General features: G+C 39.7%; 1 protein-coding gene across 3 annotated transcripts in view; it reads right to left on the bottom strand.

The window, feature by feature from the left end:
- Positions 1 to 4,284: 4,284 nt before the first annotated feature.
- The window catches only part of TECPR2 (tectonin beta-propeller repeat containing 2), a 67,368-nt gene continuing 55,258 nt past the window's right edge, over positions 4,285 to 16,394 (bottom strand). For 2 of the 3 annotated variants that reach the window (XM_077819392.1, XM_077819393.1), the window contains exons 18-20: positions 8,098 to 8,239; positions 6,897 to 7,046; positions 4,285 to 6,537 (exon numbers count right to left, since the gene is read on the bottom strand). In XM_077819392.1, the coding sequence (XP_077675518.1) occupies positions 6,380 to 6,537; positions 6,897 to 7,046; positions 8,098 to 8,239 (450 nt within the window). In that variant the 3' untranslated portion in view covers positions 4,285 to 6,379. The remainder of the gene's footprint in view (positions 6,538 to 6,896; positions 7,047 to 8,097; positions 8,240 to 16,394) is intronic. The other variant, XR_013346434.1, reaches the window with a different exon arrangement.

The raw sequence follows: 16,394 nt of genomic DNA, 5'->3' as shown, positions 1-16,394 counted from the left end.
TTTTTCGTTTTCAATCAAAACATCATGCAGCACCATAACAAAGTCTTATAGAAGTCTATTACATCGACACTGTTTATTAACCAAACTTGTAGTCTCAAAGCAGGATATCAAATTAGTTTGACATTTACCATAAACTCATGTTGATCAGCATTAGTTACATTACCCTCCTTTAACTCTTGATTAATGAAGTCCCATATCGGCAGCTCCATTATCTTACCTGCATCTATGTCAGACTGACAGGCCTATAATTACCTGAATCATCTCATATACCCTTTTTAAATATTGGCAGAACATTAGGGAAATTCCAGAAGACTGGAAGAAAGCTAGAGTTCCAAGACTTTCTGGAAATCAGTGTTCATGGTCCAGAGAGCTCTTAAGCCAGCTCTTTTAAAACTCTGGTGCAAGTTATCCAGACCTGCTGATTTAAAGATGTGCAACTTTAGTAGTTGCTGTTTAACATCCTCGGAGATATTAGTGGAGAAAATAGAATAGAGAACAGGTTTGTTAAAAAAATTGAAGGCCTTTAACTCAGAACTGGATTTGCTACAAAGCATTTTTTTTTTTTATGGGGTGCTCCTTAAATCAATCCAGAAACTCAAGCAGGTGCAATCTGTAGTGGGCTGTTAAGCAGTGCTTCACTCTGGAAGAAAAAGACTCTTGAGCTTCAGGATCTGCATGGGCTGCCTATTGGTTTCAGGATGATTTAAGGGGCTGGTTTTAGTCTAAAGAGCCTAGGACCTTCCTATTTGGCAACGTCTACACTGGGAAAATGCATTGGTTAGAGATCAACGTTAGCGCAAATGTGAAACATGACTTAGCATCTAGAGTAGACAGAAGCAAGCCATGTTTAAAAGTGTTTTGTGGTCATGGCTGTGATCAGGAGAGGCACTTGAGTGGAATCCCCCTAGATTTAAAAGTGAGGGGACAGCATTCCCCGCCGGTATGAAATAGCCAGTCCACTAGCCTTCAGGACAATCTTCAGCATTCTTCTACTTGTTAAGCCTGATGCAGAGAAAGGAGCATGATGGGGTTGGGCATGTGTGAGGGTGGGGAGTTCTGTAGGGGTTGAGGTTTGTTGGCAATTGTGGGAGTTTTCTTGTTCTTGCAATGTGTGTCAAGGGTGCAAAGGGGAATAGGGAGGTGCTGCTTTTTATATTTGTATAAATATTTGTAGAAACTGAAAACAAACCTGCAATTAAAAGTTTTACTTATTTCCTTGGCATCAGGAGAACTTTTATTAGGAAACAACAACAACATACATACATAATTTATCTATTATACAATTCTCCTCAATGCTTTTGATAGTTAATCTACTTCCAACAAACATTTCTCCTTAATACAACTTATTTTCTCCTGCAGTGAAATCAATATGAAAACTAAACTATTTTCATCTGCCAAGAGCGGTAATCTATACTGCACCCATCCCTGGGCACCTGACCTGTAAACCGTGACTTGACAATTACTCCTGTGTCATAGCAATGGATTAAGGTTAGAAGCAAAAGATACAATTTCCCTGCAAGATTCCGCAGAAGCTGGGTTTTCAGGACAAGCGCTATACTGATACTTATGAATACACTACATCTGAATCTCGGCAGGAGAGCCAGGGTGGACTTGTAGGTAGAACCTGGGAGTCAGAAGCCCTGGCTCTGGTAGAACCTGGGAGTCAGAAGCCCTGGCTCTGATGCTAATTAACCCTTGCTGTGCCTTCCTGTGTGAATCAACCTTTCTGTGCCATAATGAAATACCATAATGTCCAATATCCCTGGGAAGTAGGTGGACTCAATATACAAGTGCTTTGAGATACTGGGATATTTATAAATGCTAAGTATAATATTGAGGGCACAGATATTGTTTGAATCCTCTTCATTTGTGTCGTTCCTATGCAAGACCTTGAGAATGGTGTAGATGCTGCAAGAGAATAATAAAGTATTTTGCAAACGCGTGGGCAGGCAGTAGCGTTTTATTTGACACGGCAGCCACTTGGGAGGGGTGGGGGAAATAGAGATGCTGCATTTTCTATAAAAGGCAGTTTTCATTCCATATCTCTCGACTGTACTTCATTTCCAGGAACACCATTTACCTTAATCCCACAGTTCCCTCTGTTCCACACAAATGTAATGTTCCCCTCCCTTTTTTGTTTGAAATTATTTATAGCAGAAATGAAGAATCATGAAATTGAGGTTACAGAAAGTAAACGCCCACTACAGGAATGAATCCTACGGCATTTTTACTTCCTGGCAGGAATAATTTTTATATGTTTCTTATTTTGGATCTTCTTTTGCACATCATGTTCCATGTTTGAGCTCTGGCAGGTTGGGAGGTATGTTTTCTGCTTTGAAAGTGTTGAACTGCTTTATTCCCCATTGTCGCTTCTGTTCCTTAGCTTCGTCTCTCCTGTCATTCTCCAAAGGCTGGATCCCTCAGTCGTTACAGCTTGATGTTGCATGAGTATCTGATACAGTATTAGCACTGAAGTCTGAATCACCAAAAATCAAAGTGTTGGTTTTTTATTTTTGTTTTTTTGCATTTCATTGTGAACTTAATGTGTCCTTAAAGTAGTGTCCGTTGCGTCCTTAAAATAGGATTTTTTTTTTGAGAATGGGACTATTTCCATCCAACAGGTGGTTTGAATAAAACCCCTTGAATTTATTTTATTTTGCTCATAACCTAAGCCCTGGCCTACACTAGGACTTTAGGTCGAATTTAGCAGCGTTAAATCGATGTAAACCTGCACCCGTCCACACAATGAAGCCCTTTATTTCGACTATTTTGATGGGATAACATGGTTTTGGTAATTAAATATTCATGGTAAATAGGCCCAATGGCCTGTGATGGGTTTTAGATGGGGTAAGATCCAAGTTACCTGGGAAAGAATTTTCTGTAGTATCTGGCTGATGAATCTTGCCCATATGCTCAGGGTTTAGCTGATCGCCATATTTGGGGTCGGGAAGGAATTTTCCTCCAGGGCAGATTGGAAGAGGCCCTGGAGGTTTTTCGCCTTCCTCTGTAGCATGGGGCACGGGTCACTTGCTGGAGGATTCTCTGCTCCTTGAGGTCTTTAAACTACAATTTGAGGACTTCAATAGCACAGATATAGGTGTGAGGTTTTTTTTGTAGGAGTGGTGGGTGAAATTCTGTGGCCTGCGTTGTGCAGGAGGTCAGACTAGATGATCATAATGGTCCCTTCTGACCTAAATATCTATGAATCTATGAATCCAATGTGCAAATGAAACTTCTGTACATTAGCAAAGAAAGGAGTACCAGGATATCACAATGGCAAATGATAAAAACATACGGGTCAGACCAATAGTCCATCTAGCTCAGTATCCTGTCTTCCACCAGTGACCAGTGCCAGATGCTTCAGAGGGCATGAACAGGAGGGGACAATTATTGAGTGATCCATCCCACTGACTAGTCCCAGCACCTGGCAGCCAGAAGCTTACAGACACCCAGAGCATAGGATTGCCTCCCTGACTATCTTGGTTAGTTAGCCATTGATGGACCTATCCTCCATGAACTTCTCATTCCTTTTTGAAAACAGTTACTTTTGGCTGTCACAACAGGTTCCACAGGTTGACTCTGCATTGTGTGAAGTACTTCTTTATGTTTGTTTTAAACCTGTTGCCTATTAATTTCATTGACTGTCTGCTGATTACCTGTTACAGAAGGCCAAGATGAAAGGCCTGAGCTGTATAAAGAAATGGGTGATCAGCCTTTGTTCAGGTTCTGAATTTAAGGCAGATAAACTTGTAACCACAGGGAAAACCCAGTTGTGGGTTTTGAAGGTGCACCTCAGTCCCTCCTATTCTCTCCCTGTAGCACATAATAGTCTAGTCTCCTGTAGGCTGTAATACTTTGGCCACATTTTGGTTTTTGGGTTTAGTGTGTGGGTGCTGGGTGGTGTCCTGTGATATACAGGAGGTCAGACTAGATGATCTAGTGGTTCCTTCTAGTCTTACACTCCAGGACTATGACTGCACTAAAATCTACAGAACCCTAGGCTGAAGTTGGGGGTGACCTGTTTGCAATAAGGTAATATATCTTACATTGGGAATGTCTTATGTTGTACAGTGCTCAAAGCGCTTTGATGCATGTGTATAATGCTTTGAAAACAGAAATTGTGTTCTTTAATGTACCCAGCCCCCATCATAATGTCTGGCCCTTCTGGCCGTTGCTGGGTGGTATTTCATATGTATGTTTCTCCAACATCAAGAGGAGCTCCTAGGATGAACAGACTCCCTTTTCTATTTGTCAGTCATAATAATTGAGGCTCTGAATACAGTAGTTTGAAAAAAGTCTAGTTTATTGCACTCTCTCAAAGCACAACAAAAATAAAACAAAATCAAAAGTACCGAAATAAAGGAAAGTAAGGAGGTTAAAAGTGTTTCAAATTACCACCTGGGTTCAGGTGGTAATTTGAAAAAAAAAAATTACACAAAAAAGTCCCAACAATTTAGAAGGGCTTTCAACACCAATTAATATTAATGAACAAAGCAAAGTACAGTATTATGTGGTGTACAAACAGCGAGCAAGCTTGAGCCATTACCAAGACGACCTGTTAAAAGTGTAATAAAAGAAGTGTCAGTATTAAATAAGACCGTTGTATCTGAGCATCTGGTCCTTGACAAGGAGTGGGGAAGATGTCTTGTCCCTCCTCTGAACTGCCTGACTTGGGAGCTGCCACAAGATACTTTTAAACTGAATTTCCACTTGCCAAAGGGTTCTCCAAACATGCTTGTATAAAACAAACTATCTTCAGAAGCTGAATCCACTACAGTGCAGTGCCCTGCAGACTAAAAAAATAAACTCGGTGGCAGTCTCCATATACAGATGAGAAAGAAATCAAAACAGATCAGCTGTCAAAGGGAAACAAATCTGACCTCTCCCCAATCACCCCCGATTTAAAAATCAGACAAACCAAGTCAATAATACACATGCTATATTTAAAAAAAGTGAACCAAGTTAGTTCTCTCTCTACAGTCAGATTTACATTTAAACCTTTCACTGTGTCTATTCCAAACCAAGTGCAGAATGAGCAAGAGCTATTTTGAAAGAGAGCAGAGGTTAAAAGGAAACATGTCTTTTTCTATGCATTGACTCCCAGGTTCTCAATACTGAATTCTCTCTCCACATCTCCTGAAGCTGGCTCATTTACAGCATTGGTTAGCAGCTGTTTAAACATTCTGATGATGTATGAGTTTAGAATGAACACAAAAAAAATTCTTCTGCTTACATCAGTGAACTCAAGTTCTTTTCATCTACAATTCTAGTCTTTAAAAATGAGGTATCCTTTAGAGAACATTTAGAATATAAAGAAAAATAAACAGCACTGATTAATTTATTCAGCACGTTGCCCAGTTCATTAAAAACCTCTGCTGTAACATTTGTTAAGACACTTCAAAATTTAGCTAATGTAGCTAAAAATCACAATATTGTTAAGCACCTCCCCACAATATCACAAACTTTTTATGGGAGATTAGAATTATATATAATTCTATCAATTGCCATATTTTTTTTTAAAACTGTCTGAATTTGGTACTTTAAAAAATGAGTCCACGCCATAAAGCACTGGTTACAGGCACAAACACAGCGCATCAGGTACAAGGAAAGCTGCCTCACACAATCCTGCCAATGTACCAGAAACCAGACCCACAGCTTTGCTGCTATTCCAGCCCTGGGCCTCATGGAGCAGAGTCAGTCAGTTTCTTGATGGTATGTGGGGTGGACAAATGTCCACCTGAGATTAGGGCAATTTCAAATGTCTCATCTGTGAATGAAGCCAGGTATTGAACCCAAATGTCCAGAGATGGAAGGCTAGTGAAGCATTGGAGATTTTGAAATAAAAATGGTCCAAACAATGTTCATGTTGACACCTGTGCTGTAGAATACATTTTCAGTTCCTATTGGGATCATCTTAAATTCATACGACACGACAGACAGACGGCATTTCTTTAACGGAGTTTCAAGTACAAGAAGAAATTGAGAAATATTTAATGTTTCTGCTATTGAGAAATATTTAATGTAACTGAAAGCCGTCTCAAAAGAAGTACATATATATTAGTGTGCATGCTGTTGTAAAATATTCACTTTCATTGCTAATAAGGTTAACTTACAATTATATTTCCAAATGAGCTGCTAGGGTAATACAATTTAACAATTTCAGTATGCCACACTTACTGTCTCCCAAGAAATACTGGAACAAACCTATGAATGCACAGTTTGGGGTTATTTGACAGGTCAGTTTTTTAGTAAAAAAAAAAAGTGCTAATATTGCATGTTAAATACAAGTGGCTTTAAACCCCAACATTCTCTAGGCATGTTACTGGAAATACAAGCATTGCTCTCTTGTTATTCCACCGCTTCACATGCTTGAGTGCCTTCATATCACTTCCCATTCATCTTCAAAATCATCAGGGTGAAGCAAAACAGAAGTGTCACTACTTTTTTGCAAGCTATGAGAGTGACTGAATGTTTTCGTGAGGCGCTGAAGGAGGTATCCTGAAGAACCAATCGCCCACAGTTCATCTAGAGGTGTCACTGCCAAGCAAAAGTTATCCAGATTTTAATTAAAGCAGTATGTTCCAGTTGCAAACATTCAAAAAGCAGCGTATATTTTACTAAATTTTTCTAACTGGACCCAGGGAAGATTTTCTTTTTTTCCTCTTCTTTTTTTTTGTTTTTTTTTTTTTTTTTGGGGGGGGGGGGGAGGAAGAGAAGAAAGAGTGAAATTATAAACGCTAAATGGATGAAAGAGTCATGGTCAAATAACAAAAACAGCAGCACTTAAAAATAGTATTTATCTTTACTAATTCATTTGAGCACCATCAGGCAGAACACAATAGCTATCATAAGGCCAGTCTGTGAAGGTTTCAGATCATCATGAAGAACTGACTTGCCTGTTAAACAAGACACAGTCCCTGGAATCTTCTTCCAGTAGTCTCCTGCTGGGTTTTTGTCAGTAATGCCATACCGACGTGCTACATCTCCATTTGGACAGCATGCCCAAACAGTTCTTGTACTTATAGCCAGCTGACATGCCTGCAACCCTAAATGGAAACACATGAAGGAAATAACTAAATGCTTTCTTATATGAAACTATGTTACATACCGTTTAATAAGTAAAGCAGGTGAGATTGACGTATTTTTATATAAACCTGTAAATGTCTCATGGGAGACGTCTCTAGCATTAAAGGTACCAAGGCTGCCAAGTTTTCCACATTTCTTTCTTGACCGTCCCCTTGACTTTAAGGCGGTTGCTCAAGCGCGAGGGCAGAATTTGGTCTTAAAGAGTTAAGATGGACATGATAACTTCCTCAATATTATGAAAGTGGGAATAATCTTACGTTCATTTAACTCCCTTTAGTCAAACTGAGCTCAAAGGATTGTGCAGAGTAACTATGTGGATGTATATAATTTCCCCCTTCCCTGCACAAGGGCGGATTCCCCCCCCCAGCTCGCCCTCCTCCTGACAAAAATGCAGTCATTTCTGGAGTGGAATGTGGGAACTTCTTAAAAGCACACAGCAACACTACTCAGCCATTTAGGACAGGAGGTCAGGAAGAATACTGTATCCAACTTAAACCAAACTTTTTGGCAGGCAGATGGAATTTGTCCAGGACAAGGGGATTAATACATGTAGATTTGAAAAATGAGAAAGTTTTTAATAATAATCACATGGGAGCAGGACCCTGGTTTTTAATCACATTCAAAGACAGAACTTCCAGGTGCACAGCAGGCCCAGACACCTTGCTGAGCATTGCTTTAGTACCATCTCAGAGGGAAGAGTGCACCACTCACACCTCTGACTGCAACAACTTGGAAATGGTGCAGTGCAGCCTGTTCTACAATGGAAGCACTTCCAGAATCTGAAATTTCTCATCAAGGGGCACTTACAACGTTTAGTGAAAGTGAGACCATATTTAAGAGACACGTACTCAAGTTAAGGTAAGGATTATCTGGTAACCAAATCAGTCTTGTTAATCACAACAATCTAACACGCTTGGCATTGGAACCGCTCACTAACAAAAACAGAATTAAAGTGTTTCAGGGATTGAATGTGTGGGAGGAAGCACATAGGAATATTATTGTTATTTTTACCTGGTACATGTTCCCAGTCAGTGCCTACTGGCATTTCTTCTGTAATTCCTATTCGTACATGGACATTCCATTTGCTATCAATTGCCCATAGCATCTGATCATTTGGACTTGAATGAACACTGACCAAGTTTATTCCCACTGGCTAGAAACAAAAACAGTACTTAAAGTCTCAGCCAGTACAACATTTAAAACAGGACAATTCACTCTCTTACAGAGATCTGCTATGGAAGTAATAAAATATGTCAGACTACAGACAAAACAACCAAAAACCTAAACCCTGACAGTTTTCCAAATACGGACCACACTGCATAGTTACCGTGTAAAATGTAATGTTTCCTCTACGTTAACGTGTAAGGTTGCAAAAAAGGAAATAATTTGGGCCTACATAAATTGATGCTACTTTGTTTTCAGAATCTAATTGTTTTATTAATTAAAAATGCATATTTTAATTTGCAACATCCAAGTTCAGTAATTGCAAACCTAAACTTTATTGTTCCAATGTTCATATAAGCAAATCAGTCAGCACTGCAATTCGGATAGGGCGAGATTAAAAATTATTTGTAAATTCAGAAGGAACCTTCCTATACACAGCAACAGATGCACCAATTCATTATTTTCTTACTGCCTTCTCAAATTCTCCCAGCACATTTACATCTTGACCTGTATTGACAAAACCACACTGGACATTTTTAAAGAGTCCAACTGTCTCCATTTGGTGACTTGCCTCCACTGCTCCTACCCTCACTATTACTGAGGGGGTCTGGCTTTGCAGGTTATGTCTACACTGTGAGCTAGGGGTGTGATTCGACACATACTCACGCTAGCTTTCATTGAGCTAGCACAAGCATAAATAGCAGTACAGGTGCAGGATGAGCCATGCCAAATACAAACTCAGTTTCAGGCAGGTATGTACTTGGCTACCGTGCTACCGCACCTACACAGCTATTTATACTTGAGATAGCACAAGTATGCATACGCAAGGAGAGGAATCACACCCCTAGCTTATAGTGTAGACATAGCTGCAGATACATCTTCTTCGGGCCGGATCACCCACATTTTCTCTAGAATATCTGAAATCCTAGTTTCCTGGGAGCCCAAATGAAACATTTCCCTCACTCTATTCCCAGGCATCAGTCCTTACTCAGTGAAGACTCTCACTGAACTCTGGGGAGCTTTGAATGAGCAGGGGGGAAACTTATCTGCCCTTCAAAACCAAATGTTTCTGACTAGAATATTTGGTGCGTATCATGTAAGGGGTTGTTTTGTAGCAAGGTAAGAGTCAGGAAGCTTAACAAATGCAAATATAATCTGAAAAAATTGCATATCAAAGCAAAAACAATGCTTCCCTCTATATGAGCTTTAGGAGGGCTTCACTGAACATGACAGATACAGCTTTAAAAAAGTCAACATCTTACAAGAAAATGAGGTATTTACTATCATGTATTTACAATAATTTGTAAGCACCTAGAGTCTAATCAGGGTAATAAGTAATAGCCAATAAGGATTTGTCAAGAACAAATAATGTGAGACCAACCTTATTTCCTTCTTTGACAGGATTACTGGCCTAGCGGATGGGGAAAAGGATGTAGATGCAATATAACTTGATTTTAGTAAGCCTTTTGACCCAGTCCCACTTGACATTCCCATCAGAAAATGAGGCAAATGTGGTCTACATTATATTACTATGAAGTGGGTGCACAACTGGTTGAAAGACCATCATACTCAGAGTATATATATCAATGGATTCCTGCTAAACTGGGAGGATGTATCACTTGGGATTCTGCAGGGGGATGTCCTGGGTCCAGTACCAGTCAATATTTTCATTAATGACTTGGATAATGGAATGGAGAGTGTGCTTGTAAAATCTGTGAATGATACCAAGCTGAGAGGAGTTGTAAGCACTTTGGAGAACAGAATTAGAATTCAAAATAACTAAGAGAACTGGTCTGAAATCAACATGATGAAATTCAGTAAGGACATGCATAAAGTACTACATGTAGGAAGGATGAAAAAAATCAAATGCACAACCACCAAAATGGGGAACAGGCTAGGCAGTAGTACTACCGAAAATAATCTGGGGGTTGTAGTGGGTTATAAATTGAGTCTGAGTAAACATGATGCAGTTGCAAAAAAGGCTAGTATTCTGGAGTACATTAACAGGAGTATTATATGTAAGACACAGGAGATAATTATCCGACTCTACTTGGCACTGGCAAGGCCTCAACTGGAATATTGTGTCCAGTTCTAGACACCACAGTTTAAGAAAGATGTTGCCAAATTGGAGAGAGAGTCCAGAGGAGAGCAACAAAAATGATAAAAGGTTTAGGAAACTTGACCTATAAGTAAAGATTAAAAAAACTGGGCATATTTAGTTTTGAGAAAATATGACTGGGGGGGCGGGGGTAGGGAGGGGGAAACACACCTCATAGCCCTTAACATATTTGAAGATTGTTGTTATAAAGATCAATTGCTCTCAATGTCTACTGAAGGTAGGACAAGTAGTATTGGGCTTTATCTGAAGCAAGGGTGATTTAGAAAGGCCAAATGTTAGGAAGAAACTGACTATAAAGGGAGTTAAGCTCTGGAATAGGCTTCCACCAGAGGGTGTGGAATCTCCAACACTGGAGGTTTTTAAGAACAGGTTAAACTAAGTCCATCCCTGAAAGGTGCAAGCATTCCTGGCCCTGCCTCAGCACAGGGAGCTGGACTTCCAAGGGTCCAGCCCAGTGATTCTATGTTCTCACATATGTGCTGGGCTGCATGGTCAATGTGAGATACACACAGTTGCAAGCATCTCTGCAAGTACGTAATTTAGGAGCACGCACATACACGCACAAATCTACACATAGCCCTGTGCCAAACTCAGCTCGTGCACATGTGGACTTGCCTGCTTTGCATTTAACTTTAAAATTCTGTCTGGCTCCCTCTCTCACCCCCCACTTCTTTCCTTTTCAGGCTAGCTTCATAGCGCTCTCTAAACCAGCTATGCTTTTTATCCCTGTAAAGACAGTCTCAAGGTGCCTACTATAGTATCTGCTTTTTGTGACATGCTTTTCATGTAGGCTAAAAGGCCAGGGAAGATCAGGCCTACACAAAAGCATACTCTTTCTCCACTAGCTGGGAACTTGGCCTTTGCAATCTTTAGCTCCTAGGAGATACACCAGGAGAGGCAGCAGGCAGGTCTCGTGCAACATTTCACCTACCAAAGAAATTCTGTGGCGTTTCAGGAACTTAAATCAAGCTTTTTTCACTGGAGGTGACTCATCAGGGTGGACATACCATCAACTTGACCATGACATTTTTCACACCTACATGCTATATGCTCTTAAATGCCCTTTAATCTATGCACAGAACAACACTAAACTCACCCTCTTATCCGGTCATCTGTTTTTTTTTGTTTTTTTTTTTAATATATATATTTCTAGAAGGCTTTGTATACTTTATACTTATGCTAAACTGTGAGCCATGCTCCCAGGGTACCTTGCTGTAATGCCAATATACTAATAGGTGAACTCAACCTCTGGTCTATGTATCTGTAGAATCTGTCAGAGAAGATGTATGTTGTGTTGAAGCTTGCCAGATATCAGTGTAATACGTATAGCTCACAGTGTGTACTAAAGAAGATGGATGATTTTGTTGACTCTTGACCAATATGCCTCTGTACCAACCTATTGCAGTACAGAATATCTCCAATTTTGCTGACTTTTTGTAAACTATTTTCAAAATAAGATAAGCACTGGTAAGAACTCGTGCATAAGTCTTGGCTAATGTTTCATCAATCTTAAACAACTCCTGTATAAATACAAATAGGCTTGAACTCATACTTTTGAAGCAGCCCTACGATGCAAGGTATTATACTGAAAACTGCTTCCGGAAGTGGGTAAAGTATGGCTTCTTTTCATGTTGTGCTGTTTTAGGTTTGACTAATAAAGCTGAATGAGCCTGGATTATTTGACATCTCATCAATAATCTAAATCAAACCCTAACCGTTCATTTTACCAATTTCATCCCTGGTGGAAATCTGAGTGCTAAGATATGCACTTGGAGAGATGAGTATCTGCCCTCATAAGAACGTCTTTCCCACCTCCTATTACAGACCTGAAACACATGCTACATAATTGTGTTTGCCACAAGTTAATTACACAACTGAACTCCTGAGTAACTCCTTACCATGGACTTTAAGAGAACCATTTATGGAATCGTAATGGAGATGTAAACTTTCTAGCACATCTTGTTAAACTTTTCCATTGTGTTTGAGTGTAACAGAAAAAAAAATCACAGACAAAAACATTATAAAAACCATGACACTAACATAGCATTTGCCAACCATCACTGAGTTTGTGTTGCATCCCTTTGCTCATTCTATTTATTTATGCTGTCAGCTCTTTGATACAGACTTTCATGTTTGTGTATTGTACTGCACAATGGGACCCTGATCTCTGTTGCAAACTCTAGGCAGTATTGTAATACAAATAAATAATATCCCACAACCTGTGTCTCATACTTTGTGAACAAGGGAGGGAAATTAATTTCCTAACTATGAGACTAGTCAACCCTCCATGGAGATGGGGGGAGGAGGGGAAAAAACACACCTTTCCTCATTTCTTTCCCTCCCCTCCTCTTCCATTTTTCCTTTCTCTTTCAACTATTCTCCTTTTCCAATATTGTCTTCCCCTTCCCATGACTAGTATCAATCTTTTTCTGCCTCCATTCCCTTCCTCTCCAATATTTTATTGATATACTTACCATTTTTAAGCCAACAGCCCAAGCCCTACTATCTGGGGCCAACAGCCTGAGCCCTGCCCATTTCTCCTGATTACCCACATTTTTGATCATCCAATCTGGCTCCAGTCCCAATTAGATCAGATAATTGGGGTTTTACTGTATATGTTTATTTTTCCACAAAACATAAAAACTAAAGATTGCGTGGCAAATGGATTTCTGGGACTGATAATGGTAACTAGATAGTTGTGCAAGATTAGATGGTGTTCTTTTCCCATTACTACTAAGAAAAGTATCAGTGGAGGTATATAAATCGGCTTATGTTTCAAAGAGCAAAAACCTTGCAATTTTACACTAAAACAGTCAGACAATTCTCCCTAATGTTTGCTCAATTTCCACTGGCATTAATGGGATTTATACACACTTACTGATTGTAAAAGATGCCATATTTGTAATTTGTACAGTGGTTTGGTATTTTTAAAAGAGTAGCATACAAGTCTCCCAACTTTCCTGATCAACAGCAGACATGCCAAAAACTTATTTATAGGCTTTATGTGGTGCTCATCACGATAGTCCCCAAGTCCCTCACAAACACTAATGAATTTAGCCTTATCACTCCTGTCAGGTAGGGGAGTATCATTTTTACAGATGGGGGCAACTGAGTCAAGGAGAAAATCAATCTATTTCCCAAGATTGCAAAGGAAGTCTGTATCTGAGCCAGGATCAAAAGCAATTTTCTCCCAGCTCCCAGTCTTGTGCCTTAACCACACCATCAGTATGTCTTCACCTATTGGGACGGAGGTTCTCCCACTCTTCTCAGATACTGAGACTAAAACAGACTGTGTGGTTTTCAACATTTAATCCAATGTATCTATAAACCATGAATATTTGGTTTTCTCTCTGCGCCTACAAAATCATTTTTTGAAAGCAAGATTCTGTTCTAAGCATCTAAGTGCTTGGGAAAAATCAGTGCTAATCAAACAGTTTATAAATACAAATAAATTAAAAAGGAAATACGTCAACTTCCAAACATTCATTGTGAAACGACATCAAGAAATGACAAGACATAAAATAGACACAACTAAAATGTTTTTCACTAGCTCAGTAGTTCCACTTAAGTTACCAGTTATCTCAGTAAAAAAAACTGCAGAATTAATCAAACAAGCCTGAAAATTCGAAGTCTTTTTTTTGGCTCCTCTCTCCTGTCACGGGAAGTGAAGGTAGAAAAAAGTTCTCCACATCTGTGTGTAGAGTTCTGAAGATTCCATCTGTTAGACCCTGCTACCCTTGAGGCTCTGCTTTACAGCTCTACTCATTCAGATTCAGGAGGACTGAACAGGACTCCTCTGTCAAAGCCAATCATCTTTAAGACAAATTGGTTGCTACTCAGTGGCGGAAGGCTCTCCACGACTTCTGAGGACTAATCTAGGAGTCTCTTCAGCATGTGTAGCCTATGCTGGAATCAATCCCAAATCAGACACAAGTGTCCCACATTACCAGTAGATTGGTCTTTTTTGAGCCGTTTCTGTTACCTGGAAGTCTGAATATTGTTCTGGGTTCTATTACCCAGAAGTCTCCTACTGAGTAATGTCTATAATAAGTGTCCAAAATAAAGGAGGTAAATTAAGGAGAGACATATGTGGCAGAGCTAACCAGGTGTGTATAATCCTTTCAAATAAAATTCTGCAGTGGCTAAGCACTTCTGGCATTGGAAAAAGGAAGAAAGTGTGAGATACACAATATAAGAGGTCTGTCAAACTTTTTGCATTCAGGTTTTTTAGCAGCAGAGTGGACAAGAAGTTTGTTGAATTTAATGCTTATTTGTTATTTGCAGAAGAGGATCAAGCCAGATACACAATGGCAGGAAAGACTATGAAGATTTGTTCTTGGAACCCACCTGTTTTTCCTGTTAGAAAGAGCAGCACTATCAGTAATGCCAGAGAACAGTCAAAGCAACATTAACTCTATTTACAGAAGAGCTAGAGCAATCACTTATTTTCTCAGTATGACTTGAAATCAGAGTGTTAACTAGTGTACATATGTATGTATTACACACAATATTCATATTGTGTGTATAAATGTTGGGCAATTATCCAGCTGAACTGCATTATTTTTCCCACAATGCTGTTCATTCTTGTTCCCTGGTACCTCTTAGATATCTTGGCACAGGACAACTCATAATTTGACATAAGTGGATAGGAAACAGCCAAGGGCAAAATATATTAACATTCTGCCCCTGCATAAGCAGAGGAGGTACCTTCATGACCAGTATCTAGAATGCTAGTATCCACAACAAAGATTAGAAATGTACAGAACAAGTTAAGAAACTGGTACAATCCGGTGGGTTGGATCTCAGGTGACATATACAGTATAGTGCTTTCTAACTTGTTTCTATGGGATCATTGTTTACAAGTGGCTTTGGGGGCGTATCTTTGAAGTACACCTTCTGTGTAAGGTGAACATGCTGAGAGATAAGAATTGCTTCCTGGAAGGACAGTATGTATATCTCCTTTTCATAATGTACTGTTTTACCTTTACACAATACATTTGGCTAAGTTTGGTTATTTGGTCAAACATTTTTCATAATGAATCACAAGTGTAGTAATACGTGTAGCCATCTGACAACAGTATGAATCGTCCTTCCTAACTCGTAAATGTACCAGATTTCTAGAATTTTTTGGCACCTAAGCTTTAAGAACTCCATATTACGTTAAACATACATCTTGGAAGGAAGATGGGCCAATACTCTTGACCTCTCCTATACCCATTTCAAACTTCAAGCTCCAAAACATCTCTCACAAATATTTTAAGGTACAACATATGAGACCAAAAAACCCACAACAAGGTGTAGTCAGCCCAAACCCAATTAACTGTAGTCAAGTTGGTCATGCCTAAGTCTACGATTTTGGCATTGATGTTACTAATTGTGAATTTAAATCAAGTCAGTGAAATCTTGCAGAAGACTGGAGGTGGGGGAGACTTGGAGAGCAAACCCACCCCGTACTCATGCTGCAGTGGTAGCTCCCGTCCTGAGCGGCTGATCCCAGCTTTCCACATCTGCTCCTCTGTAGATTGAGACAGAAGGGCAGACAGGCCAAATCTGAGTGGCACTCAGACAGGAGCCACCACTGTAGGGTGAGTGTGGGATGAGTTCTCCAACACCCCCTGCCACTCCAGCCATTTCCAAGATTTCACAGGCTTTATTTGGGCCACTGAGAACCAAGCTACTGAGAAATGTATTTTCCTAGAGGAAATCCCCGAAGAAGCACATGGAGATCTTCAAAAAGAGCAAAGCTGCATGGCTCCTGCCAGGAAGGCTAGTGCTTGCTCTCCAATCCCTGCCCGCCCACGCACCCCTCCGCACCTTTTCATTTTTTTTCCCTGCACTTCTGCTGTGAAGTTTACTCAAGAAAAACAAAAACAAAAAACTGTGCCAAAATTGTAGTCTTCCTGCTCAACTAATCCAAAAGTTCTCTCAAGAATATTCAGTATAATATATTTCTCAATAAACTCTTTCCTTACAAAACCTCATCAGGACCACTTAACATGCTTTAAAAACTGTCCATACCACACAT

The sequence above is a fragment of the Eretmochelys imbricata genome, chromosome 6 (assembly GCF_965152235.1).
Source record: "Eretmochelys imbricata isolate rEreImb1 chromosome 6, rEreImb1.hap1, whole genome shotgun sequence".
NCBI lineage: Eukaryota > Metazoa > Chordata > Testudines > Cheloniidae > Eretmochelys > Eretmochelys imbricata.
This window is presented reverse-complemented; position numbering and strand designations above follow the sequence as displayed.